Below are 25,623 nucleotides of genomic sequence, written 5' to 3' on the forward strand. Positions count from 1 at the left end.
GGTACAGGCAGTTCACCTCTACGTGTCAATTATAGCATTGAAATATAAACTCCTCAAGCAGACATTAGGAATTTTAGTTTCACAGATTAAATATTTGAAAAGTTACAGAAGGTGCTGGAATAGTACACATTTAAATTGCTTAAAAATCCAAACTTGCAGCAACTTTGTAAATTCAAATTTCCAAAAGGTTTATAATGTCCTTGTGAACTTCTTTCACAGCAAGACGCCCTCATGACAATAAAGCATCAAGCTTCCAATGCTGAGATCAAGAAACAAGTCAGCAGGATGCACTTGCTCCACCAAGCAACTTTAACAGAGGCATCTCCACTTCCAATAGCAAAAAGCTACTCCTTCATTCCATTTTGGACCTTTCAAAGTGTGTAATCATTCTTTCCTGAAAAATAAAATACCCAATGTTGTCATTTCCCCCAGTAGGTTTGCATTATTCAGAAATAACGTGGTATGCTTTGCATATTCACAACAAATGCACACTCGTATGCATTTTAAGTCAAGAGTCCAGCTTACACAGCAGATATACCACTTTTTAGAATACGCATTTAGAATACACATTTGTACTCTGAGTGTATCATGGTTGTCCCCACCATCCTTCCCCGCCTTGTAATATTTTACTGCTGCACTGGCACGATCAGAGAGTCCAGTACTAGTAAGCCAAGTCCTGAACAAGCTGACTCATGACTCCTTTGGCATGTCAGAAGACTAATTTGAACTGAAGATTTGTTTACTGACCTCATCTGAATCCAGAAGAGCTGGAAGAGCACTGCAGGGTGGGCCAAAAAAAAACCAAAGAGAAACAGTTAAGATAATTAGAGCACCTACTGAGATCGTATTATTGACAACCATTTTCAGCCTTATGTTTCACCTTAAGCTTTTTAGGTCACAGGAGAGCAGTAATGAAGATAGACCTTTCAATTAAACAGATAGAAATTAGAGAAAGACATACAAAAGAGGAAGAGCCCAAGGAATATCCTCAATGACCTTCACAGTTTTAAAATTCTTTTTTTTCCCTAAGCTTCTCATTACCGTCTGAACAATTTCCAAGTTTCCATGAAATAAGCTGCATCATTCATATGGGAACACTGCTGAACTACGCTGAAGACATTTACAATATGGGACCATATTCTAAAAACACATCCCAGAAATCAAGCAAGTTACATTGGTACCATAGCCTTTTCAGCTACAATAAAACTTCCATCCACCTATTGGGATCTCATCTCTTCACAACCCTGATCAACATACTTTCAAGAACAGAAAACCCTGCAGCAGACTACCTCAAAGTGCCCTTTCCTGCCTTATACCAGTCTAGTCCTTGTTTTCTTAAGGAATCCTACCATTCTTCAAAAAATAAGTACTAGAACTGGGAGAAACAAATTCAATTGAGAAAATGAACTTTTTCATCCTCTTGAAGCTTCACCTGATTTGTTGTCTTCAACTAACTTCAAGCAGAGTTTTGTACTTAAATCCAGAGCCTCTGCCAAAATTACCTGTTCAAATCTGTGAATATAATTAATCTGTGAACTTGTGTTTTGCTATGAAAAATTTAGACACTGACGTTTTTACGATGTAAAAGTTATTAAAAGCAGAATAGATATGGACTGCCTACATAGCTGATGATATTGCCAGAAGCATAAAAATGACTCAGACATACCAAATAAAGTTGAGAACTAAATGACATTATTCAGTAGTTTACATTCGGCAAGATACTCAAAGGACTTTTCAGAGCACTAAACAGCAAGAGAAGGTTTTTTTTGTTCTTTTTCTGGATTTATTTATCTAGTTTTAACTTCAGTGAAGTGCAAACAAATCAGCCTGTGGTCTCACAGTCAGAGACAGTGTTCCTTAAGTCAGCATGTGTTCAAGTGGCATGAACTGCAAGTCTGACAGACTGCATAAAGTCAAGTTGGAAGCATGCTAAGTAGTCAGAGGCCAATTCCAGGCTGAACTCAGTAGTGCACCACACAAGTTATAAGGCATTCTAATGTATTTGTGTTCCTGTGTCCAAGGAACCTGCTTTTATTGTGACTATAAAAATACTCACACATCTGTCACCGACGAAGGAACATTCTCCTCTACCCACTTCAGGTCATCCTCCTGCTACAAGTACCGAAATTAAATGGAAAACAGAAGTAAATTTTCCCAAAATGCTGTCACATGCAAGCCTTTTTCTTCTCAGCCTACTTGACAAAACCCAATGTATTTATAATATCACTTAAAGAAAAAACAACAAAACCCAAAAACCCACGTTCAACTTGATTTCTGGATTACAGAAAACACATTCCAAGAAAAAAGGAAAAAACAAAACCCCACCTATAACTTACTGTGAACTCTAATAGTTTAATGCTGACTAGGAAGAGCAGGGCCTCAGGACACTTTGGGTATTTACATAATCTAGTTTAGTCTCCCACAAATTAACATTATCTTTAGAAGATGTTACAGATGAAAAATTACTATAAAAAGCAAAAGCTAGATTTTGCAAAGGTAAGTTAAACTGTATTGTCAGGATTTCCCATTTCTGATGGACACTCTCTAATTCACAACACAAGCACACTTGCTTTGAAGCTGGAGACCTGATCCTTTCTGATCCCCTGTCCCCCAAATAGAAAAGTTTGATTTTCATGTTATCCTTAGAGAAGTAGTATACAGTTGCAACCAACCTTTGAGAAAAAACAATGTTAACAACAAAAATATTACTGCTGTTATTATCAAATCCTACAGGTTCTTTCCACTTTTGAATTTATGCATGAATTCCATGAAAAGATTCTGAGGCGTATTTTCTACCTCCTAGCTGAATGTGAAACCACCTCTGCTTATAAGCCACATGGAAAAAATGCAGATATATTAAAAATGTTCAACCCAAACTATTTAGGTAGCTACATAATAATATACAAATCACCCCATTCGAGTAATGAATCACAAATCTCAAAATTAGAAGGGCAATTAATTTATTTAAAATACGGCCCAGCCTCCCTCTCAGCCTGACAAACTTGTTAAAATAATGTATTATTCATTATCAGAATATAGTATGATACAGTTCTATCTATACTGGATTGTGCAAACTTCCTGAAGAACAGACCAAATTCTAAAGCTTCCATTGTACCTACAAGGAGTTAGATGAAAAACCTGTATTTACTTTCTTTTCAAAAGTACTGTAAACATGATACTTTGACTCACTCCCACTCTGAAGCAAACCAGGATACTCACATTTATAGGCTGAACACTTTGCATATTTGTGAGCTACTATGGCAGGGGAGCAACCAAACAAGAGAGATGCATCTATATCCTTCGAGGTAGGGAGAGTATACTCACAGCTTTGTTTGCTTTTACATTCCCATTTGGTTCTTGCTTTGTACTTCTCATTTTCATTCCCTCTGAAGACAAAAGAAGGAAAAAAAGATTGGGATAACTGAACTATAATTGTTCATAGACTGTAAGTGAAAGTCTTGAGTGTTCATTCAGAATAATTCATCAAATCCAAAGAGACAGAGTAAGACAGACAAGTTCCTCATTAAGATGATGCTTTCCCTTTGAAAGGCTTGTATTTTTCTTGACAGGTGGAGCACCTATCTTTTCCTGAATTTTGCAATTTTACCTGGGAAATATCAGTTTCTAGTCCTTCTTTTTAAGCCAGACTAAGTAGCATAGAACTTAAAGACACAGTTGCCCAGAGAGACTGTGGAATCTCCATCCTTGTACTCAGAAACCATCTAGACACAATCCCAGGCAACCTGTTCTAGGTGACCCTGCTTGAGCAGGGTGCTTGGACAGGATGACCACCAGAGGTCCCTTCCAACCTCAACCATTCTGAGACATGAAACTTCCAAAATTTATTTCACCTACTGACTGCTGACCAGCCACTTGGTTGACATAAGAGCTGAGAGGCAACATGCATCCCCCAGCCTGGCAGACAGCCAGATATAGCTGATTTGGCAAACGTACCTAAGGAACGTTTTTTTTCACACCCCTCCTCAGCTCCTAAACAAGGGAAACAGCACTGATATATCCCAGCAGAATTGATTTGTAGACAGACAGCAGAAGTGGATATGTCACCCTACCTTTTACACAACTTATAAACAATAGTGTAACAAGAACAATAGACATGGTAGGGAGATGGGAGGCAGGGAAGAGAGAGGGTTTTATAGTAGTAGGGGAGTGAGTGGAGACAAAGACATAACCTAGTGTTAAAAAGCAGCGCTCTTTCATTCATATGAGATTTCATGAATATGTAAACATATTCATCCATATGGGTATTCCTGTACTAGGCCCTAATATGGACAATTAAGAAGATTGCAGAGTTCAGAGAACAGATAATAAATGAAAATCCTTAAACTGGATTTTAAAAGAGAACTGCAAACTAAACCACTGCCTAGCAACAATATCCAAGAGATCCTCAGATATCCATCATCATGGCTGGATCCAAACCTGTGGCTTGACACGTTTAATAAAACAAAGTCCAGTCACAGTAAAGCAACCACAACAGTAGCACTGTGTTCAATATCATCTGAGAACCCCAGAATTAAACAGGCAATGTAAACACTAAACAAAGCCAATGTTTCCTCTACAACTGCATAAATCAATGGCAACAGGGAGGCATTGACACTACTTTTACAGCAATAATGAACTTTTTGTCAGAGAGCAAGAGACCTTCCTCCACAGAAGCGTCTCTTCAACACTGAAATTAGGCGGGGAAAAAGGTTTTTTCTCTTACCAAAGCTTTCCTTTAACATTGGCTCTTGCTGCTCATCATCCTCCTCCTCTTCAGACAGTGGTGAGAAAGCAAACCTTTAGGAGGAAAAGAATGAAAGCTATCTCTTGCCACCCAAGAGATTCATTACCCTGACATTCACATGACTTGATTATTCTGTGTAGTTCATTGATTTTAAGACCTATGCTAAACTACATAATCAAAAGCTTAAGTCACTTTTAAATAAGTTCACCACCAGGAACAGATTGAATTTTATCTATGTGACTTCCTACACTTACTTTTCCTCAAGCCCCTACACACACTGCTTAGTATCCTTATGGATCAGTATACAACAACTAAAAATCACCCACCAGTACTTCTTTGGATAAACAAGCATTCCCAAAACCCAGTATTTTTAGAAAGAGGTAAGAAAAGCTGAACCTTTGGTTGTTAGCAGATGGTCTCCACAGAATCATGATGACAAAAAGGATCATTGAAAACAATAAACGCCAGATGGCATCATCCACCCATAGCTCCTGCCAGTCCTGTCAAGGAAAACAGCAGCACAAATAGGAAAAGTTGTGCAGAAAGACTCCATGTGCTCAGCTCTTTCCAAAGGTAAACTACAGGCATCTGACAAAGAGGCTCGTTTACCACAACAGTTGAGAATTTTAGCATGATACATTACTCTAGACATAATCCACAGAAAAATCTGTTCCAGAATGCACAATCTCACTCTCATTACACTGCCAGGTGTATTATCAAGAAGCAGCAATCGCAGAAAGCATTCAATATAAACTCACCGACTGACAGTCCACTAGCCTGAACTTCATGGTGGTCCAGATGATAAATACAATAGATGCTGCAAGATTAAAACAAACAAGCTGCTTATTACTGCAAAATATGCTAATCCAAATATACTACTGACAGGACCATGTTTCCCACACAAAGGGCAAAGACTTAAATAGCGAATTCTTGGAATCCAATTTATTAGTTTTGGAAAACAAGAGATTGATTTATTGCCCTGACCTTATACAGTAGTTTAGGCACAGACCAGTATATTTTGTTCTTGGTTCTTCAGGGACACAAGTCAAGTATGAAGTATTTAGTCAAACTCCTCATCCCTATTCACTATTCTTATACTACTTCCATCTAGTCTCCAAACCATGGTTTCATGATCAGTTGACAAATAAAGCCTACCTTGATGAACCATCTGATCTGCCTGAATGCCTAAGCTTTCAGATCTTGACCCGTAAGAGTTCCAGTGCTCAAACTATGCCCTCACCACAGTTTTAGAAGATGAGGCTTCCCTCCACTAAGGTGTTCTATGATGACTAAGAACCAGATGCTGCGAGGAATTTAATCAGAGCTGTTGATTAAAAGGAATGTGTCTTTTTGTTTGTCTAAATAAAAAAGCACAGTGCTTAGAAGTTTTCTGCTCATTGTATGGATAGCATTTCCAAATAGATGAGGAGCTGAGCACCGTGAAGCACCAACAGATTTATTCTTGAAGTTCACTTCTTCGCTATTACACATAGGAAGAGAATCTGAATCTGTATTCTTCCAGAACACAGAGGGCATTACAATATTAAGAATACTGTTCTTCCAAGAATCACTCTGGTCTTCAGCTATCTGGTCTTCAGACATCTTAAAAATCCCACAGTACACTAGTACACAGTGATACTGTGACTTTGCCAAAAACCACCTCTGTGAAGTTAACAGCATAGGATAATAATCTTTTGCCCATGGCAGCTTTAAGAGGGACGCAAGTGCTCAGTTAGAGGAGCTGCACAGAACTACTCATCTTATTAACATCAGGACTAATAATCCACTGCCTCTGAAGTATCAATGTAACACTTGGCATACACCAACTATTAGAAATGCATCAAGTGTTAGAAATACCAAGTACTTTGATTGCATTTACAGAAAGGTCACCCAACTCAAAGTCTGCTTTAGTGATCAAATCAAGCCACATATGGAAATGGCAAGTGCTCTTATTTGATTAACAATTTTCTGCTTACCTGCTACTGCCAAGATGAGTGTGTTGGTGAAGTGCCGATACAAAGAGAGTTTCACAACATTCCTTCGAAGTTTTAGCAGTTTCATTGTTTGAGTTAAGCTGATGAATATGTATGGAAAGTCAAGGAAAGCCTCTGAAGGGACAAGCTAGTCACCGACTTAGGAGGACACAGATCTTATGATCAACAGCTCTCCCACTCACACGCTTAGTCCTCTAAAAAAGCAGACCAGACTCAGTAGAAGAAAAATTCATCATATGGCAAAGGTGCTAAAGAGCAGGACCCACCCCTTTCACGTCATCTAAACCTAGAACTCTTGTCACACAAAGATGGTATCCAAGTATCTGTTTTGGACTGTGGCCCACTCCTCCAGAAAAGTGTCAAAGGTGTTTCTGATAAATGGAAAATCAAGTCTGAACTAGAAGCAAGTTAAAATCCAATTAGACAGCACATACAGGTGTCTTCACCCTTTTGCCTACAGTTTCATTTCTATAGTGACAAAGCAAGTGCTTAGGAGAGACATCACTGTCTGAGAGAATTAGGGTTGTCATGGCTGGGCAGCAAGCTACTCAAATTGTAAATAGAGTTTTGTGATTGACTTTCACTAAACACACTTTATAGGGATTTTACTATACGTGGCTTTGAGTTTGGCATTTGACAGCAATTGCTAAAGTCACATGAGATTATGGTGGTTTGGATGTAATATGTCAAGACACCAAAAAGTTAACACTGCACCCTTTTGTCACCTAACTACTTCAAGATGAGTTCAAATTTTTACAGAAAGAATTTTAGGTTTGATGTGGCTAAGAAACCTCCCCAAAACATAAACTGAGTCTGTTCTCCAAAGGCTACTACTACAGTATTGTTAGTGCTACACTGGAACAAATTAATTTCACACTTCAACAATCAGAGACTGACAACAGACAGACTTAATAGTTATATTCAGCAGCTGCTCTAACACAGGTGTCTACTAGTTTTCCTTGCACTGGCTGTAGCAGAAGCTTACCTGAACACTCAGTTACAGAGGTTCTATTAACTTTAGCAGAAGTAGAAAGAACATATACTCAAAGCTGATTAAAAGAAAAAGTTCAGCCAAAAAGACTCCCAAAAAAACCCAAAATTTGAAAGAAAACACACCCCACCAAGTAAAATAGTGAAGGATATCCACCAGCACAGGGCAGTATCTAGGAAAGCCAGGGGAATAAAAGCCAAGGAGGCAAGATCATTCTGGGCCTGGAGACAAAGAGAGAGCCAATAAGAACAAACTGAAAAGGAAACAAGGCACAGAAGAAGTGAGGAGGGTCAGGGTTGTTTGGTGGTTTGTGGGTTTTTTTTTTTAATGAAAAACCAGAAATACTCCACCACAACGCTTCTGAGTTTTACTACAGAAGCAGGGGGTTTGAACCAAGAGTTTAGCCCAATGCACAGAGGAGAACTCACAATACCACACTGTCAATTCTTAGTTCTCCACCAGCAAGTAATTTTCCAGATTAAGTCAATCTAGCACCATTAAAAGGAGCCTCTGCTGAGGCAACTGCTGGGACAATGTGCTCGGCCGCTTCCATTACAGAAAACTAGCAATCAGCTTGTTAGAAATCTTTTACACTATCCACGGACAAACTGGCAACAATGAGTTTGACTGAAAGTGGCAAAAATTGGTAGTTTTTGATGTACACACAAAGGCAAAGTCCTAACTGAAACAAGCAAATCACTTTTTATCCTTTTAAGTATAAGACAGAAATAATAAGCTGTAAATAAGCTTGTAACATTCTGCAGTTTATGAAAGGATATCCACAAAATAATACAGGCATCAATCATGGACAGGGCCAAGTTTGCTATCAGAGCCACAGTGTCATAGAAAAACTGAAAAAGTACCAAATATATGACAAGTTAAATACCTTATCCCAAAATACCAAAAACAGAACAACAGAAATCTACACCCTGAGATGCGCTTCTTAATGAAGCAAGTAGCAGCACCACTCACATATACTTCCCCAGGTACAGCCTCCAAAATTGGACTGGTGATGGGGTTTGGTTGGTTGGGTTTGGTTTTTCGGTTGGGTGGTTTGGGTTTGGTTTTTTTTTTTTCCCCCATTTTTTTTTTCAGACTCATGGCCAGGTGACCCAAGCTGTACATTTGTGTCTGCGACTAGCCCTACCTAATCTGAAGTATTAGACATAAGGGTCCAGGCAGATGTAGTGCCTGAATGTCTGAAACCTGACTAATCACAAAACTATTAGAATTATTTCAAAATACACAGAATTACATCCTAATAAATAGAGAAGACATAAAACTTAAAATAATTGTCAATAATCCATATCCACAGTCTCAGAGTTTAACCACTTCATTGTCTCTGCTCCCTTCTTTCAGCATAAGCCTGGGATTCTCCCTTAGCATATAAGTAAATAAAGCCAGTAGTATCTGTGGCATGTGGGAAAATTCAAGCAGTTATTACTGACCCCTGTGACTCTAAGAACACCTTCCATGCCGGAAAATAATAGATAAAGGGCTCCAGCCATAACTACTTTGTGAAGAGTAACTCCAAGGCGAGGCCTGTAGGAAAACAAAGTGCAGTTTAGACTGGGGGGGGAAGTGAAGTCATGCCAACTTGAGTCTAATAAGGTACGAAGCATATGAATAAAAGGTCCTTGTAACAAGCCACTTCTAGATCCAGAAATAATTTTATCATGGTGCCTGAAGCTTACTATTCATTTTTGTCTTATGGTATGGTGCGACTAAAGAAGAGACTGGTAACAGTCCTGTTTCCTAGTTAACCTGTTTGGCTTTTTAAAAACATTTAAAGAAGTCTCAGCCCACCTCTTCTTCACCCATTCCCTCAGCACACCCATACTTGGTAGAAGCTTCCACTACCACACAGCATGTTGTTTTACCATTGAATACAGCTGGGGACAGACAGATGAGCAGCAATCTTGGCAGCAGAAGCTTCCTAAAGCAGATTCCCTCCCCTGTCGGTGATTCTTGTCCTACCCCATTTCTAGAAGCTCCTCCTTGCCCAGAACGAAGGTATATAAAGCTCCCATTCCAGTCAGCGGAGTATCTCAACAGTGACTCAGAAACCTACCCAACAGTGGTACACAGAAGGGGGTGGGAAGAAGAGTAATCACCATATGGAATTGTATGTCTCTGTTGACTAGTGAAGAAGTCCAGATCTTTACAGCACTTAACCAAAGCACCTACCTTTTAAGTAGCAAAGTACAGGGAGATGAATACTGCCCTAAGTTATTAAAAACCACCAGTGAAAAGCCTTTTATAGAACACAAAAACCTGTATCAGAATTACTCACTTGACTATCCCATATCCCAGGCTGACTATGATGACCAGAGTTCGAGCCAATGAGCGCTTCACAGCAGAAAGCAGTTCTGCCAGTATTACTGCTCCTTGAACTACCAAAAGAGGAGGAAGCTAGGTTATTAATTTTTTTAATTTAATAAATATAATAAAATAATTTATTAACTACTGCATGCAACTGTAGTATGAGAGCAGACAATTATTTTTAGAAAGTAGGCTATTAAAGTGTATATAATCTTTTTATTACCTACATCTGGAGTAAGCTTTTAGAAAAGATGGGTCAAGCATAAAAAAGCTACTGAAAAATTTTACATCCATAGAAAGTGGAGAGTAAATGATCCATAAAATGTTTATACATAAGATCAGCCTGGATAATCTTCCAAACAAGTCAACCAACAAAACCTTCTGTACCATGGGTGTGGCCAATTAACAAAGTCAATAGTGAAGTTTTACTTGCAGAGTTTCATTTGTATGCATCCATCCTAAAAGCTCAAAACCAGAGTCCCAAAGTTTTATGGGGAGAGAATCGCTTAAAATGGGTTATCAGGCTGAGCTGAATACCAAAAGTCATCTGCAATGCTGTCATGTTGAACAAAGAGTTTCAAAGTCTCTTTCCAAGGCCAATACCAATTGACAGAAATTAATTACAAGCTACACTTAGGAAGTCCTATTTTAAACTTCAAGCCAGCACTACAGTGAGTACTCTCCAGAATCTAGCATTTTACATCCCTGTCCTGGTTTTGGCTGGAATAGAGTTAGTTTTCTTCCTAGTAGCAGGCATAGTGCTGTGTTTTGGATTTAGTAGGAGAAGAATGTTGATAACACTGATGTTTTAATTGTTGCTAAGTACTGCTTATGCTAGTCAAGGACTTTCTCAGCTTCCCATGCTCTGCCAGGTGCACAAGAAACTGGGAGGGGGCACAGCCAGAATAGTTGATCCAAACTGACCAAAGGGCTATTCCATACCATGTGACATCATGCTCAGTATAGAAACTGGGGGGGGTTGGCCAGGGAGCAGCGATCACTGCTTGGGAACTGTCTGGGTATCGGTTGGCAGGTGGTGAGCAATTGTATTATGCATCACTTGCTTTGTATATTATTATTATTATATTGTTACTATTATCATTACTATTTTACTTTATTTCAATTATTAAACTGTTCTTATCTCAACCCAGGAGTGTTTCTCACTCTTACTCCTCCGATTCTCTCCCCCATCCCACCGGGGCAAGGGGAGTGAGCGAGCGGCTGCATGGTGCTTGGTTGCTGTGTGGGGCTAAACCACAACAATCCCTAAGACACTACACTCAGAAGTCAGAGAAAGCAACAGCATTTAGCTTTAGAAGAGTACAGATGATCATATTTACAATATATAAAAAATGCAGAAACTCTGGTTCCCTGTTCTTTGCTTTAAAACAATCCTCAAGTTTTAATCCTCAAGTTTCAGTTTTTCAAGATGCATATACTTAATATGCATCTGTCACCCCAATTTAGCATAAGCCATCAGCGCTATGGCCCATCAATTAAACTGCAAGCTGCAATTGGTACCTACCAGATTCCCCTGTGTAGCGGATATTCTGGAATTCTGCATAGAAAACTGCTTTCTCAAGCATTCCCAGGAAGATAACAGCACCAATCCAGAACTGGATCCTCAGGAGATCCCGCCAGTAACAGGCTGACCATGCAAGCCACAGAACTCCGAAGAATACGTACACAATGCACATCACCATGAAAAACTGTTACACAAAAAGAAGCAAGAAATAGGAACCTTAGACCCAGGAAAATAATTTCCTTGTTTCCACTCCACAGCTGTAAAATAGCTATATTTTCTCCCTAAGTATAACAACTTTTGAAGTTTTTATATACAAAAGTGACTAGAAATAAGCATTGCTTCGTTTGTCTTCTCTGGATTCTTTTACAGTGACAGTCTAATTTCTCGCTGCCAAAGGGAATCAGAGTAAGTGAATTTCTGAGCAATTTCTCTCTTGAAGAGCAGTCTGCCAATTTATTCACGTGCAATTTTTCTAAGGAAGATAACAAGTGCTACTAGCTTTCAAAAACTCATGTAAGAGCTCAGGCTCTTAATCATCAAGTACTAGACACTCTGCCCCTTCTCACATATTATTCTATTACTAACTTCATCGTACATTTACAGTACTCTGCAAAGAAGCTTACAAGTCACCTTTACACACCATTGCACAGAATAAAGATAAATAACTGATGGTTGTAATCCCTCTGTTCAAATAATTTGACAACTTCTCTAAAAAGTTAATTTCCAGCAAACTCAGTTTTTGACCAAGCTTTAGATCAGCCAAAAATCTGGAACTGAAAAAGAAACCGAGATACTCATTTAAATATTATCATTCTGCAATTTTTTTTTTTTTCCTTCCCAGTCCAGTGTTACTTGCTTTGGAAGAACTTTCAGGGTATATGTCTCTTACGGCAAGCAATAAGCTTGACAATACTACTCAGTGCTGAGCTTTCTAAATGGCAGCACCGTAACAGAGCAAGTTAAGTTTTCAGTAAGGACACTGAAATTAACAAGAGGATTAAGAAGGACAGAGTAAAACATTAACTGAATAGCAGGAAGTACTTTGCCAAAGTATAGGACAGTAATAATCAAGGAGTCTCTCCTCTTGCAGAAGGTAATTTTTTTTTTTTTTTTTTAAACCAAGCAAGCATTGAAGTTAGCTGCACAATCCGTTGAAGCTTTTACAAACTGAAAACAGCTTCCTTAGGAGAACAGCTTACTGATCCTTACAGATTTTCACGTCTGACTAGTCCATGAAGTTCGAACAGTAAGGGCCTAGGCATGCTAGTTCACATTCAGATGCTCCATTACAGAAACATTTCGACAGAGACCTTTTTCTGGACCTGCCACATAAGGATATTCACATTAGTGAATTACATGTCAACAGAGCTGTGGGAGGCTTTTTACTTCTGTCAGGCTTTCCTATTTACAGGCCACTCTTGCCAATACAGTCAGGCTAGAGACATTACTTGTTATTGATTGCCAGCTGAAGTTTGTCTACACTACGTAAATATTTAAGTTCTTTTATTTTCTTAGCTTCCTGGACAGAGGCAACTAGCAACCAAATCAACAACTCCTTTGAATAAAAAGCTTTTGTAGTTCAGCCATGCTTTCACTGTTAGGCAGTATTAAGGACCTCCTCATGGGGTGTAAGACAGCTGGTGGAGGAAGGAAGATTAAGCTGTAAAAGAACAAAGCAAGCAGTGACAAATGAAAGGGTAGCTGTAAACAAAAGCATAGAATAGAAAATTTGCTAAGATACAAGCTAAGGAGAAAAACAGTGTCCGTAAAACTGCTCAGTTTTGAGCTAATGACACTGATAACTTCTGGAACTACAAATTGACAGGCATCAAGTCAAACAATCCAGAGAAGGACAACATCAGTGGCACATGCAAATGTCTGAAATCTACATCTGTTTTCCCTACCTGGTATTTAGTACCAAAAAAAAAAAAAAAATCCACCCCCAAAAACCCCCACCAAACCAAAAAACATCCTCTGCTAAATTATTTTTTTTCTGAGACACTGGCTTTGTGTTTCCTAAAGTATGGAAGGAGAGTATTTAATTGAGATTCAAATCAACTGACAACTGTATAGGGCAAAGAAAAGCTCTTTTACTTACAATCATCAGAGGATAGTCTGCAAGTGAGAGATACTCATATGGCCCCTTCAGTTCTACTGTCACTGTCAAAAGACAATCCAATAACCAAATTGAACAACAACCAAAAGAAGCAAACCAGGATAAAGTACTTAACTGATTTTCACTCAAGCATAAAGAAATTCCAAATCTTCACATAGCTTTTAAATCTAGCTCGCACTTTAATCCGAGAAAGTTAAGTAAGACTCATAATACACTCGGCTAAAAGCATGCAATTAAAATCACACACTCCATTACCAAGTAACTCATGGCAGTACTTAAAGTAATTTGTGCTGGAGATTCATGCGTAACAGGAAAGTTCAGAAACACACGTAAGTTAACTTTTTAAGGGGATTTTCAAACTTTTCTAAAGTGTGGATAGGTTATCAATGCACTGTTAGATATACTATAATATAATTTCAAGGTGACAATTATGATCTTTGTATTCTACATGATTTGAGCTTATTAATATAAATCACTGCATTGGTCTGGACATTTTTGAAACACAACACCAAGCCTCAAAATTGAACTGCTTGGGATTCTTCTTTACTTCCATTATTAAACTGACAGAACAACAGCCTTCAGATCTTCAAGACATCAACAATCACTGATTTTCTTATGATAAGAAATAGTTGTAGAAGGCAATACTTACATCTATGTGATAGTGTCTTATGGAAATAACCATACGGTATATATTAAAAGTACCTTAGAATACACTCAGACTGGTATACATAAAAAATGGTAGTATATTTTTGGTTTACTGTATAAACAGGTAACTTACTTGTAAAGGGCTTATTTTGATATGAGGAAGATGTTGGGTTCACCATTTTTCTAGGTTGGGTAGTAGAATCCTTCGCAGTTGTAATTCCAATTTGCACAATAAATATATACGGCCCATCTCGCCAAGTTTTGATAACAGCGTTCATTGCCTGAAAATAAAATTTCTACGTGAAGACAGCGCATAGTCAAGACGACACAAAAAAGAAGTAGACTCGCCATACTGGGTAATATCTTCCATGTAAAAATAAAGTTCATCTCTTCCCAGGCCTAAAACTTGTTAAAAAATATTTGATACGTAAATTTTAAATCTTTTTATTAGACATAATACTTAAAATCTAGTTGTTTGAATCCAGAAGAATCCTCAAAGACCTGGGAGGTGGTCACAGCTTATTTGCAAATTTAATACTGCCTTACTGCAAGAGTCATCTCAAAGGTACTGCAAAAGCTACAAAGAATTCAGCAAAGCATCCTATTCCTTGTTTTCAGTCTAGAAGTATTAGGAGACCATCACAGAGATGCTACTTTCCTCCCAAAATCAACTGTTTGGCAACATCACAACTACATATAACTCAGCTCCCTGGTGAAGGCTGAATTTTATAGTGTAAGATAGAAGAGGTAGCTGAGAAGTACAAAATGTCCATAGTAGTCATTTCCTGTGGAAACTACTACTGCCCCTGCAACAGCTCTCACACCTATAAGACTCAAACCCTGCCAGCGAACTAACAGAGGAAATTTCCCCAGATAAATATTTGCACCATAAAACAAATCAGAGATTTGAGTTCCAGCATACAAAACTGTTAATTCCACAACTGAAGAAGTTCTAGCCAACTCAGAAACTGCAATATTTACCAATTAGTCTTAGTTTTAATCTTAAAGTTTATCTACATATATGCCACTCACATGACCACTGCAGAACTACCACAAAGACTTTTTTTATAATGGCCTCTCCAAGAGAATTTCAGTATCAAAGGCATGCATTTCTTTTAAGAAACCTCCTGGCTACAAGACCTAAAGCCAACAGAAATTTATGTATCAAAAGAAGATTATGCTGATATTGACTGTATTTTAAAGATTTAGTTAAAAACACAGTAAACTTAAAAGAAAATGGATTTTTTTTTTATACACTAATTTTGCTTTAAAATATCTCCATTTCTTGCTGCGTTGATTCCTTATTTCACAATTGCACACACAGCTATTTATGTTTCAGTTTTAAGGTAAATGGCCCTGTAAGTATGCAGGGAGTTAAATACATTTTCTTTGTTGGCATCCAGGACATTCAATTTGAAGTTATTTTGACAACAGTTCCTGGTTAGAGCTTGAACATAATATATAATAAAAATACTAACAGATTTGAAAATCAAAAATAATCACTCAACTTGTTAGGGACAATGTTTTAAAAGACTGACTAGTTAAAGATGAAACTAAATGTAATCGCTAAGTATTAGTCACACTTAAAGCAGATCTTATCAATGATTACTTTAAATTACTATGAAAAAAGAAATTTATTTTTTAATTTATACCAGTTTGAATGGTATGAATTCTATATTTCACATCTAGCAGCCAGTTACTCTGTTACTGTTTTCTGTTTTTCCACACAGTACTACCTAGTTTCGAGCTAAAAAAAAAAGAGAATTGCGCCATCCCTGTAAATCTACCAGTAATTTCTTATAGAAAGAAATGTAAATTAAAAAAAAACCCAACAACAAATTAAGACTGCTGGATTCCAAGCCATGTTTAAATTCAATATACATACAGTTTTATCTGCCACCATTGTGTGATTTCCTCCACTCTCCTTCTTATCTTTTAAGCCCTTAAAGAAAAACAGAAAAGTTGATAAATCAATATGCCAAAACTATCTCTTCCATGCCTACACTCACTCATTAAAAGGAAAAAAAAAAATTTACCTCTTGTTTCTCAGGTGAGAGAGGCTCTGGATGAACAAATTCTTTATAGAAAATCTGCAAGATACAAGAACAGTAGAGCATTTACAGGCACTTTATATTAACATGACATTACCAGAACAGCTTCCAGTAAACTTCATTATAAGGAAAGATTCTCTGAACAGCCGTATTAGAGAGCTTTCATTTTTCTAAATCAAACAACTGTCCATTTGTGGAGGGAATCTTGAATACTTAAGATTAGTATTTTGTCATGTGAGATTTGCTTCCCCCCCTCTCAGACAGCAGGTGTCTATTTTTAGAACTGGACCCACAGACATGACAGTAGTGAAGTTAATTGTATTTTCCAAATATTAATCTGTTAGCCATCTCCATTAGTAGATTAAGTCTACTCAGACAGAAACAGGATTTGGATATTTCTACCTTAGTCTATGCAAAAAAAGGTCCCTAGATGAGTGGGTGCCTATTAGATATCCAGATTTTGCCAACTCTCCCGAACTATGGTGACTTGAAATCCAGTGAAACTGCTATACCACAAGAAAAAAACTGAACAATCAAAAGGAGAAATTTCTATGAAACTTCAAAAACTAATATCCGAGAGAAATACCTTCTGTTAAAATTTCAGTAGACTTCTCAAAGTAATTGGAGGAAAAGCATATTGGGTTTGCATAGCAAGGTTTTGGTAGCAGGGGGGCTACAGGAGTGGCTTCTGTGAAAAGCTACTAGAACCTTCCCCTATGTCCAACAGAGGCAATGCCAGCCGGCTCCAAGACAGACCCACCGCTGGCCAAGGCTGAGCCAATCAGCGATGGTGGTAGCGCCTCTGTAATAACATACTTAAGAAGGAGGAAAAATAACCCAAAAAACACGACACAAACTGCAGCTGGAGTGAGGAGTGAGAATATGCGAGAGGTTCCCCTGCAGCCCGTGGTGAAGACCCTGGTGAGGCAGCTGTGCCCCTGCAGCCCATGGGGGTTAACAGTGGAGCAGATATCCACCTGCAGCCCGGGGAGGACCCCACACTGGAGCAGGTGAATGTGCCTGAAGGAGGCTGTGACCCTGTGGGAAGCCTGCACTGGAGCAGGCTCCTGGCAGGACCTGTGAAGAGAAGAACCCACGCTGGAGCAGGTTTGCTGGCAGGACTTGTGACCCCACGGGGAACCCATGCTGGAGCAGTCTGCTCCTAAATGACTGCACCCCGTGGAAGGGACCCACGCTGGAAAAGTTCATGAAGAACTGTAGCCCGTGGGAAGGACCCACACTGGAGAAGTTCATGGAGGACTGTCTCCCGTGGGAGGGACCCCATGCTGGAGCAGGGGAAGAGTGTGAGGAGTCCTCCCCTGGGGAGAATGAACGGACCGCAACCCCCATTCCCTGTCCCCCTGTGCCGCTCAGGGCAGGGGAGGAGGTAGAGAGGATTGGGAGTGAAGTTGAGCCCAGAAAGAAGGGAAGGGGGTGGAAGGTGTTTTAAGATTTGGGGTTTACTTCTCATTATCCTACTCTGATTTGACTGGTAATAAATTAAACTGATTTTCCTCGAGTCGAGTCTGTTTTGCCCATTACGGTAATTGCTGAGCAATCTCCCTGTCCTCATCTTGACCCACGAACTTTTCATTATATTTTCCCTCCCCTGTCCAGTTGAGAAGGGGAGTTATGGAGCAGCTTTGGTGGGCACTTGGCCTCCAGGCAGGGTCAACTCACCACAAAAAGTCACTTAGGCTTTTAAAACCCCAGTTTCACCAACCTGAACGTTCAGTTAAGATGCCCAAGTTCACATTACACAGCTAAACTCACAAGATCTCTTCTATAAAACCAAGTAGAAGTAGAACTGACATTTGTCATATTATTAAACATAAAAAGCAGGCAGCATACAGATTATTTTAAAAAACCTTTCAAGCCATCTTTGCATATCAAAGGAATTAGAGACATGTAAACAGATTATTAAAACCCCTTTTCAAGTCACCTTTAGGCATGTCTTTTTTATTAAAAAAAAAACAAAACCCCCACAACACTAGGTTCAATAGTTACAAGACATTTCCCAGTATTCTCTATCCACAACCCTTTGTCATCTAAATCAGAAATGGCTGAATACAGATGCAATACTGCACAATTTGCCTTGAATTCTTAAGTACACCATTAAAGAAAGACAGTGTGTTATATTGACACTGTCCTTAGTATGATTGCTCAGCTTCACCTGGTGATACACAGCTGGTGTAGAACCTATGTTTGCACATTACTTCCCTATGCTGTTTTGCATTGTCTTCTCTCTTCCATTTGATTTGTTTCAAACATGTTTTTAGCACTACTTATTTTTCACTTTTAGTCTGCTATCAGTGCTTAAGTAATCCATTTCTCAACACACTTTCATTTCCATTATTATAAATGAACATTATCTGAGCAAAAAATGCCAGTCCTTTACCAACCCGCAGTTAGTGGGAACTTCACTCTGCTGCCAGATTCACACCTCTACTCAACTAGCATTGGCCTTCTGTAAGTGAAACAAATTCAGAACAGAAAGCCACATACAAAAAGAAGCACTGAACTTTACAGTGTTCTCCCCCCCTGCCATGGTGGGCCACATGTTGAATAGCAAGCAAAACTAAATAAAGCAAAATTAAGAAATCATCATTGCAGTTTGGTTGTCATAAACAAATAAAAACAAGTACCTCCCAACCCACAGTGATACTTACATAGGATGCTAACACATCTAACAGGAACTACCAACCACCTTCTCTGTATATCATATGAGAGAACAGAGCAAACTGTGAAGTTTCTACACACACCTGAGGCCTGAAGAGCTCAGAGCAATTTGGAAAGAGGAGAGAAGCCGTGGCATAGTATCCTGACCAACCCGGATGCTCTTCAGACGTAGCCCCAAAATAGTACTCTGCCTGTTCATCCTGCCAAACATAGAACAGAACTTAGGTTAGCATCCAATATACCAAATGGTTTACCTCAGTAGGCAGCTGCGAGACCTGGAAAGCACCATAACTTCCCTCTGCACACACTCTGGAACAGAACTGAATAGGATAAAGGCCATCAAGACCACACAAGACTATTCTTCCTCAAAAAAAAGAAAAAAGAGGAAAAAAAAAAGAAAAACACACCAATACAGGCTTTGAGTAGAATTAATACCTAATTAAAAAAACCCACAAACCAGAAATCCCAGTATTCCTGCAGTGCAGGTGCAGCAGCCAGCATGCACTTCAGTCTACACAAAACACCTCTACATTACTATATTAAAGATTAAAGACTTCAGTACTGTTAGGTTAACAGTTACAACTTTCATAATTAATATTTTAAGTAAACATGGAAAATGTGTTAAACAGTATAAACCACAGTTGTGTTCTACCCCATTTAGTATAAACACTATACATTTTGTATAAATTGCTAATACTTGCAATATGCATCCATAAAGAACAGATTTTAGACTAAAATGAAAATACTCAATTTTTTCTATTTGCTGTCATTAAGCATTGTTGTAAATAATATCTTCATCTACCATAAACTCACACATTTCAGTTTACAGTTGATGCACTTACTTAAGCTTCTGGGATTAGAAGAATTCTGACAAACACTTCCACCTTACCCAAAACCCAGAAAAGTCAGTAATTCCAGCAAGCTGTGCATCAATTCCTTTCCATTCCATTCCCAATGGTCCAGAAATGTGTTATCTTCCAACGGAGGAATGTGCCTTTTAGGCCCAAAGAGCAATGAGGATGCAAGCAAGACATCTCCAATCCCCTCACTCCCAGATCTGCTTACCCCTAAAATCATAACCGGTGTTTTTCCACACAATTCTTACCCCAAAGTTGAAGACTTCATTGTAGCAGTCAGAATATCTTAAGTACCAAGTAACATTGTAACTTTGGGAGGGATCACAAGCTTTTTCATCGCCTTCAACTAAAAAAAAAAAACAGATAAGAACATGTAAGACGCCCTCTACCCACCATGCTTTTCCTCCCATTCTGTGCCAAACTACCATAATTATATTTAAACATGAAACTGAAAGCAAAACAATAGAAAAATATTTTCCTCAAGTAATCCATTACTGTTCAGTGAAAGAAAGAAGCATGTAGAAAACAGAATTCCATTATAAGATTACACAATTCTATTCAAGAGCTGAAGATCATTTGGAAAATTTTTGTTCTCAAGACAATCAGGGATATTTCAGCAACTGCAAATACCAAACAAGAGAACAGCAGTGACTCCTAGTGATTACAATACACAAAAGCATTTCCCTTTCCAAGATATGTGGGGGACATAGGAGGTATAGAGAGCTAGGAACACGTTAATACTAGGGGCAATTTGCAAAGGTAATTTAAATATACCAATACCATCACCAAGAAAATAAATAAAAAGGTAAGATTTTGCAAATCAACAACTACCCCCCCACTCCCAGAAGACAAACAAGCCATCTATACATTAGCTCACTCTGTCGAAGCTGCAATGCTACCTAAAACAGCAGTAAGACAACTTTCCACTTTGATTTATTAGAGAACAGCATGCATGAAAAATGAAACACAAGACTTCCCCTTCCCCCCCTAAAAGCTTGTGTGATTTTTGTGTTTCAAATCTCATTCTGAAACTAAAGCCTGATGAAGAGAATTTGAAGTTAGGAAGGTAAGCTTCACCTGTAAACAAAATGAGCAGTGATTATTCAGAGTCTTGGAAGAGCCATTTAGATGATTGTGTTCGGGTTTTGACAGTCAACAGATGGCAAAACCCTTTCAAGTTGACAGCATGTTTCTAGTGGCTAGGAAATCCCCACACCTTCAGAGGCAACATTCATCTCAGACTAGCCACCCACAGATTTGTTACATGTACAGAGCTTTTAATAAATGTTTCCATATTGACCACTGCAGGTAAAAAAATGCAATTAGAAAAAAAAGACCCTGCCACGGAGTTTTAACTGACTAATCCCGCTTTAAACCCAATGACTACTAAAGCAAGTATATGTAGAGCTAAAAATTCAAAAACTGAGTCTCTAATACCAAAGATTAAAAAAAAAAAAAAAAAAAGATTGGAATGCAATCACTGAAAAATAAGAGTTTCCTTATGACACCTTCTGGCAAGCATGAAAACAAGGCATACATTCTCCACATAGCCCTAGATGTTGCAGAGGGCACAAAGAAACTAAGAGGCATCGCAAGCACTGCAATGGCATGGGTAGATGGCAAATTCTTATTAGACAAAGACTCTTCTGATAAAATTGATCAGATGAGGAACTTCTCAAAAAAGTGCTACCAAAAAATATAAGGTATTCAAAAATGCCTTTTAAATAGCTTTGTACCTATTAAAAATAAGATTATTGAAACTGTGTTCAGCAGTAACACCAACTAAAGGTAAAACAGGCCATGACTAGAACAATTTGCCAATATCCACAAACACCAAAATTACAGAAACCTTGAAAATGAAGTACTCTAAAAGACAGAAAAGGCATCCATGGAATTTATTGAATTCAGCAATGTGGAAATCTAAGTTCCTTTGCCTTCAAACAAAACAGGAACATTCAACTCAAATGCAGTCTTCGTACCCATTTACAGAGAGCAGGATTTCTACCGCAATCCTAGACAGGAAACCAGATGCCTTCTAGAATAGCACTTAAGAGGAGTACTAGATAAAAAATAAATTCATTATTGACAATACTAAACACCAGTGGCAGTCTTTCCAGTTAGAAACAGAAAGCATCAGACAACAATACACCACACACACACACAAAAAATCAAAAAATCAAGAAGGGGAAAGAGAAAGGAGGAGGTGGAGGAGGAGATGCAGGTGCTCATCAGAAACATGAACAACCCATGAGCAATCATGTTTGGCAAGAAGGGTCATATTGTCCACACAAACACCACAGAGCAGATGGAAGAGGCAACAGACAGCAAACAAAAGAGAGACCAGCTTCCACACAGACACAGGCAGAAAAGAAACAATATGTAAAGTTGAAGCTTCCCAGTATCAGATGCAGTTTAAGTATCATCCAGGCTGAGAAGCTGAAATTAAGTTCCTAGCCTTCGTTTCTTCCTCTTTCAGTGATTCATTACCTAAATTTGTGTAAATCTTTTAATCACACTGGTATGTAAAACAGGTGTCTTCACTGAAGAATTTTAAGGCTTAATGCCTATTTAAAGGCTGACAGCACAGTGTAGTTGAAGTCCACATCAGGAGCCAGGAGATCAAATTCTTACCGCCAGATCTGTCACAAACCTATCTTGTAACAAATAAATTTTATTTTCTCCATGCCTTAGTTCCTTCCTTCTCTCGGTTACTTCAGCTGTACCCCTCATGATTAGACTTACCACACACTTCACTGCAGGCACCCACGTCTTAGATGCCATGTTAGTATGAGAACACTATTTCTGTTAAACTTTAGACAACAAAGCCTAACACCTACCAAAGCTCCAAATGCCCTTTCAAACCCCCCACTCCTCCCCAAGCATCAGATTTCTACATTTTGATCCTGCAGCTGCACACCTGGCAATTGTCTTGCTGCAAGCCATGAAACTCGGCATTTAAGCTACACTTGACAAGCAGAAAAACCTTAACCCTGACATGATGGACCTTCATTAATAACCACTTTAATACTAGCCTCCTATTTCAGATTCATATGGGATTAATGGAGGCACTTTAACAAACTCCCTTTGAAACACTGTCCCAGGAAGGGCAGGTATCTGAAACTGAACCTGAAAATCAGTAAGTTAAGTACTAAACATGATACAGCACAGCAATATGCAATTTCATCAAGAAGCATCAGCTAATCCTCATGATACCTTAATTTTCTCAGTTAAAAAAAAAAGCATAATCACTGCAGCAACTAAGTCTTGAAGTGACAAAGGCACAGATCCCACTAATTGTCTCTAAAGTGACTTTTATTTCCTCATTTGACACAAGTGCAGAAAGGCATCCACAGGCACTGTAACTGCATAACTACCCAATTAGCAGCTGGAGATCAAACAGCTTCCCCCCATCCCCTGGTAAGAACTGGTGCAAACAACCCCTTAAAGTACTCAAGGTGCACAGGAAAGATTTCAAGCCTTTCTAAATCAGCTAGTCACTTCCACAAGTCACTTACATCATCTAGTTGCCATCTAAATGCTGTCCTCATGTTCACAGGTAACACAGTATTTTACAGAAACTGTCCTTTGGGTAGTAACCTACATAACCCATAGCCCTGGCCAGATCAGCAAAGAGCAATAAACAGAAAGAAGAAACAGGAAGGCTGCAAACATGTTTGCTCTGTAGCACACTCACATACTGTGATCAGGAGGAGAAAACAGCTCTCAAGAGAGCTCTGCCGTAGTGTGCAACAACATCCCCTTACCGCTCCCAGAAGAGCCCAGCTAAAAAGGAACAGGGCCTCAAAAAGCACTGCCTCCTGCACACTGGCATCAGTCACCCTGCAATACAAATAGCCCCTGTCCCACGTGGCACCAGATCTCCCAGCTGGAGGAATTTAGTATACCTTAAATAGGGAAAGCACACCTCACAGTAGGGCTCAACACATCCCACACCTGATTACCTGCTATCTGAGATGAAGTGGTGCTTCCATTGCCCATCTTGCCCTCTCTACAGAGGGTGTGAACAGAACCATTCATTTCTGCTACAGCCTAAACAGATCACAACTGGGAAGCTTCAAGGCTGTTAGCACACCCAAGCATATCAGAGCTACAGCTTTCATCCAGTGCTAGGACATTAGCTGTCACTGCAGCCAGCCCAGTTAACCACAGTGTTTTAAGTCCCAAATGTTAAAGTAGGGAGAGTGTCAAACAGCAGAGCGAGCAGGTTAATCCCTTGTAAGCACTTACATCTCAGGAAAATGGTGGTGTTGCTGAAAAGAATCTTCCCAAAGTTAAACTTCTTCCCCTGCAAAGGCACAAAAAAGGAAAAGATATTAGTGGTCTTAATGTCACTAAGCTTAAGTAAATATCATCTTCCACTCAGTTTTAAGTCAATACAGCAATGAAAGTGAATGCCAAATCAGGAGCCAGCCTTACTGGATTTTCCAGTCATGCTTCACCACCCTTTCAACCTACTCTTAAAGACAGCTTGAGAGGCTTGGGGCTTTTTGTTCTGCAAAACTGAATCAATTTCATCACCATTCCTTGAAATGATTAGCATTTTCTTGCTGATCAGAAGGTGTGGACTATCCAACAAAAAAAAAAAAATGTTTTAAGAATCAAGAGAGTGTTCACCATGATCCTTTAGTTTTGTTCCTGAAGCTTGAGAGCCTCACAGAAAACGCATGTTACGCCCTTCCACAGCCTAGTAAAGGCAGGTTTAATGTGAGGCAAAATAGCTTTTCTCCACGCAATTTCAAACACAGGCAGTATAACCGAAGTGCTGGAAACCCCTTCAACTTTCCCAGAGGCCCACCTCTCTCCCGGTTCGGCGTTTCAGGGGCCCAGCTTTCCCGACGCCAGGTCTCCGCGCAGCCCGACAGCGGGGGCCGCCAGCCCAGCCGCACGGGGGGCGCGGGGCACCCTTTCCCCGCACAGCCCCCACCGAGGGCAGGCCCCAGCCGGGGAGGCGGCCTCCCTCGCCGCAGACCTCACGGGGGCCACGCTCCCCCCCCGTCGCCCATCGAGACTGTTTCCCGCAGAAGCCTCCTCTCTCCTGTGGCCACCGCCGAGCCGTCCAAGGGGGCTCAAGCCTGGCAGAGGGCCCCGGCGGCGGGGCAGGAGGCGCGTCGCGGCCCCGCGCCCTCGCAGCAGCCCCGGGTGCGGTCAGGCCCCACACAGGAGCGGCCCAGGCGCGGACGCCCCCGGCCGGACCGCAGAACAGCGGGCGCGACAGGCCGCAGCCCTCCCGCGGACCCCCGCGGCGCCCCGTCCCGTCCCCTACCTCCACCCCCGCCACGCACCCGTACGCTCCGACCGCCGCCGCAGCCAGCTGGCCCGGCGGCTTGCGGGGCCGAGAGCCCCCAGCCCGGCGCCCCGGCCGCCCTCCCCACACTCACCATGAGGACTGGGAGCCGCCATTTGGAACGCTGCCCGGCGCCCGCCGCGCCCGCCAGCAGCAGCACCGCCAGCAGCCGCAGCAGGACGGCCTCCGGCCGCCACCGCCGCCCCCCGCAACGCGGCACGGCCGCCATCCCCGCCGCACGGAAGCCGCCGCCGGGCTGGCCGCGCCTCTTCCGCTCCCCACGGCGGGACGCGGCTGTCGAGGGCCGGCGGGAGCGGCGCGGGGGGCGGAGCCGCTCCCCGGCTGGGCCCGGGCTGTCACCGTCCCCGGGTGCCAATCGCCGGCCCGGCCGGTG

The 25,623-nt window shown here is 40.3% G+C and overlaps 1 protein-coding gene across 1 annotated transcript; it reads right to left on the reverse strand.

Annotated features, from left to right (window-relative positions):
- On the reverse strand, positions 1 to 25,458 carry TMEM87A (transmembrane protein 87A). Its single transcript, XM_075711850.1, has 20 exons — positions 25,324 to 25,458; positions 24,173 to 24,230; positions 20,173 to 20,270; positions 19,151 to 19,267; positions 16,374 to 16,427; positions 16,223 to 16,279; positions 14,471 to 14,618; positions 13,675 to 13,736; positions 11,577 to 11,760; positions 10,023 to 10,122; positions 9,178 to 9,271; positions 8,509 to 8,580; positions 6,721 to 6,829; positions 5,503 to 5,561; positions 5,141 to 5,244; positions 4,724 to 4,797; positions 3,325 to 3,386; positions 2,057 to 2,112; positions 748 to 778; positions 1 to 394 (listed from the first exon to the last, which is right to left on the reverse strand). The coding sequence occupies exons 1-20, from the start codon at positions 25,456 to 25,458 to the stop codon at positions 353 to 355; spliced, it is 1,716 nt and encodes a 571-aa protein (XP_075567965.1). The 3' UTR covers positions 1 to 352.
- Between the last annotated feature and the right edge of the window lie 165 nt (positions 25,459 to 25,623).

The sequence above is a fragment of the Pelecanus crispus genome, chromosome 6 (assembly GCF_030463565.1).
Source record: "Pelecanus crispus isolate bPelCri1 chromosome 6, bPelCri1.pri, whole genome shotgun sequence".
Classification (NCBI taxonomy): Eukaryota; Metazoa; Chordata; class Aves; order Pelecaniformes; family Pelecanidae; genus Pelecanus; species Pelecanus crispus.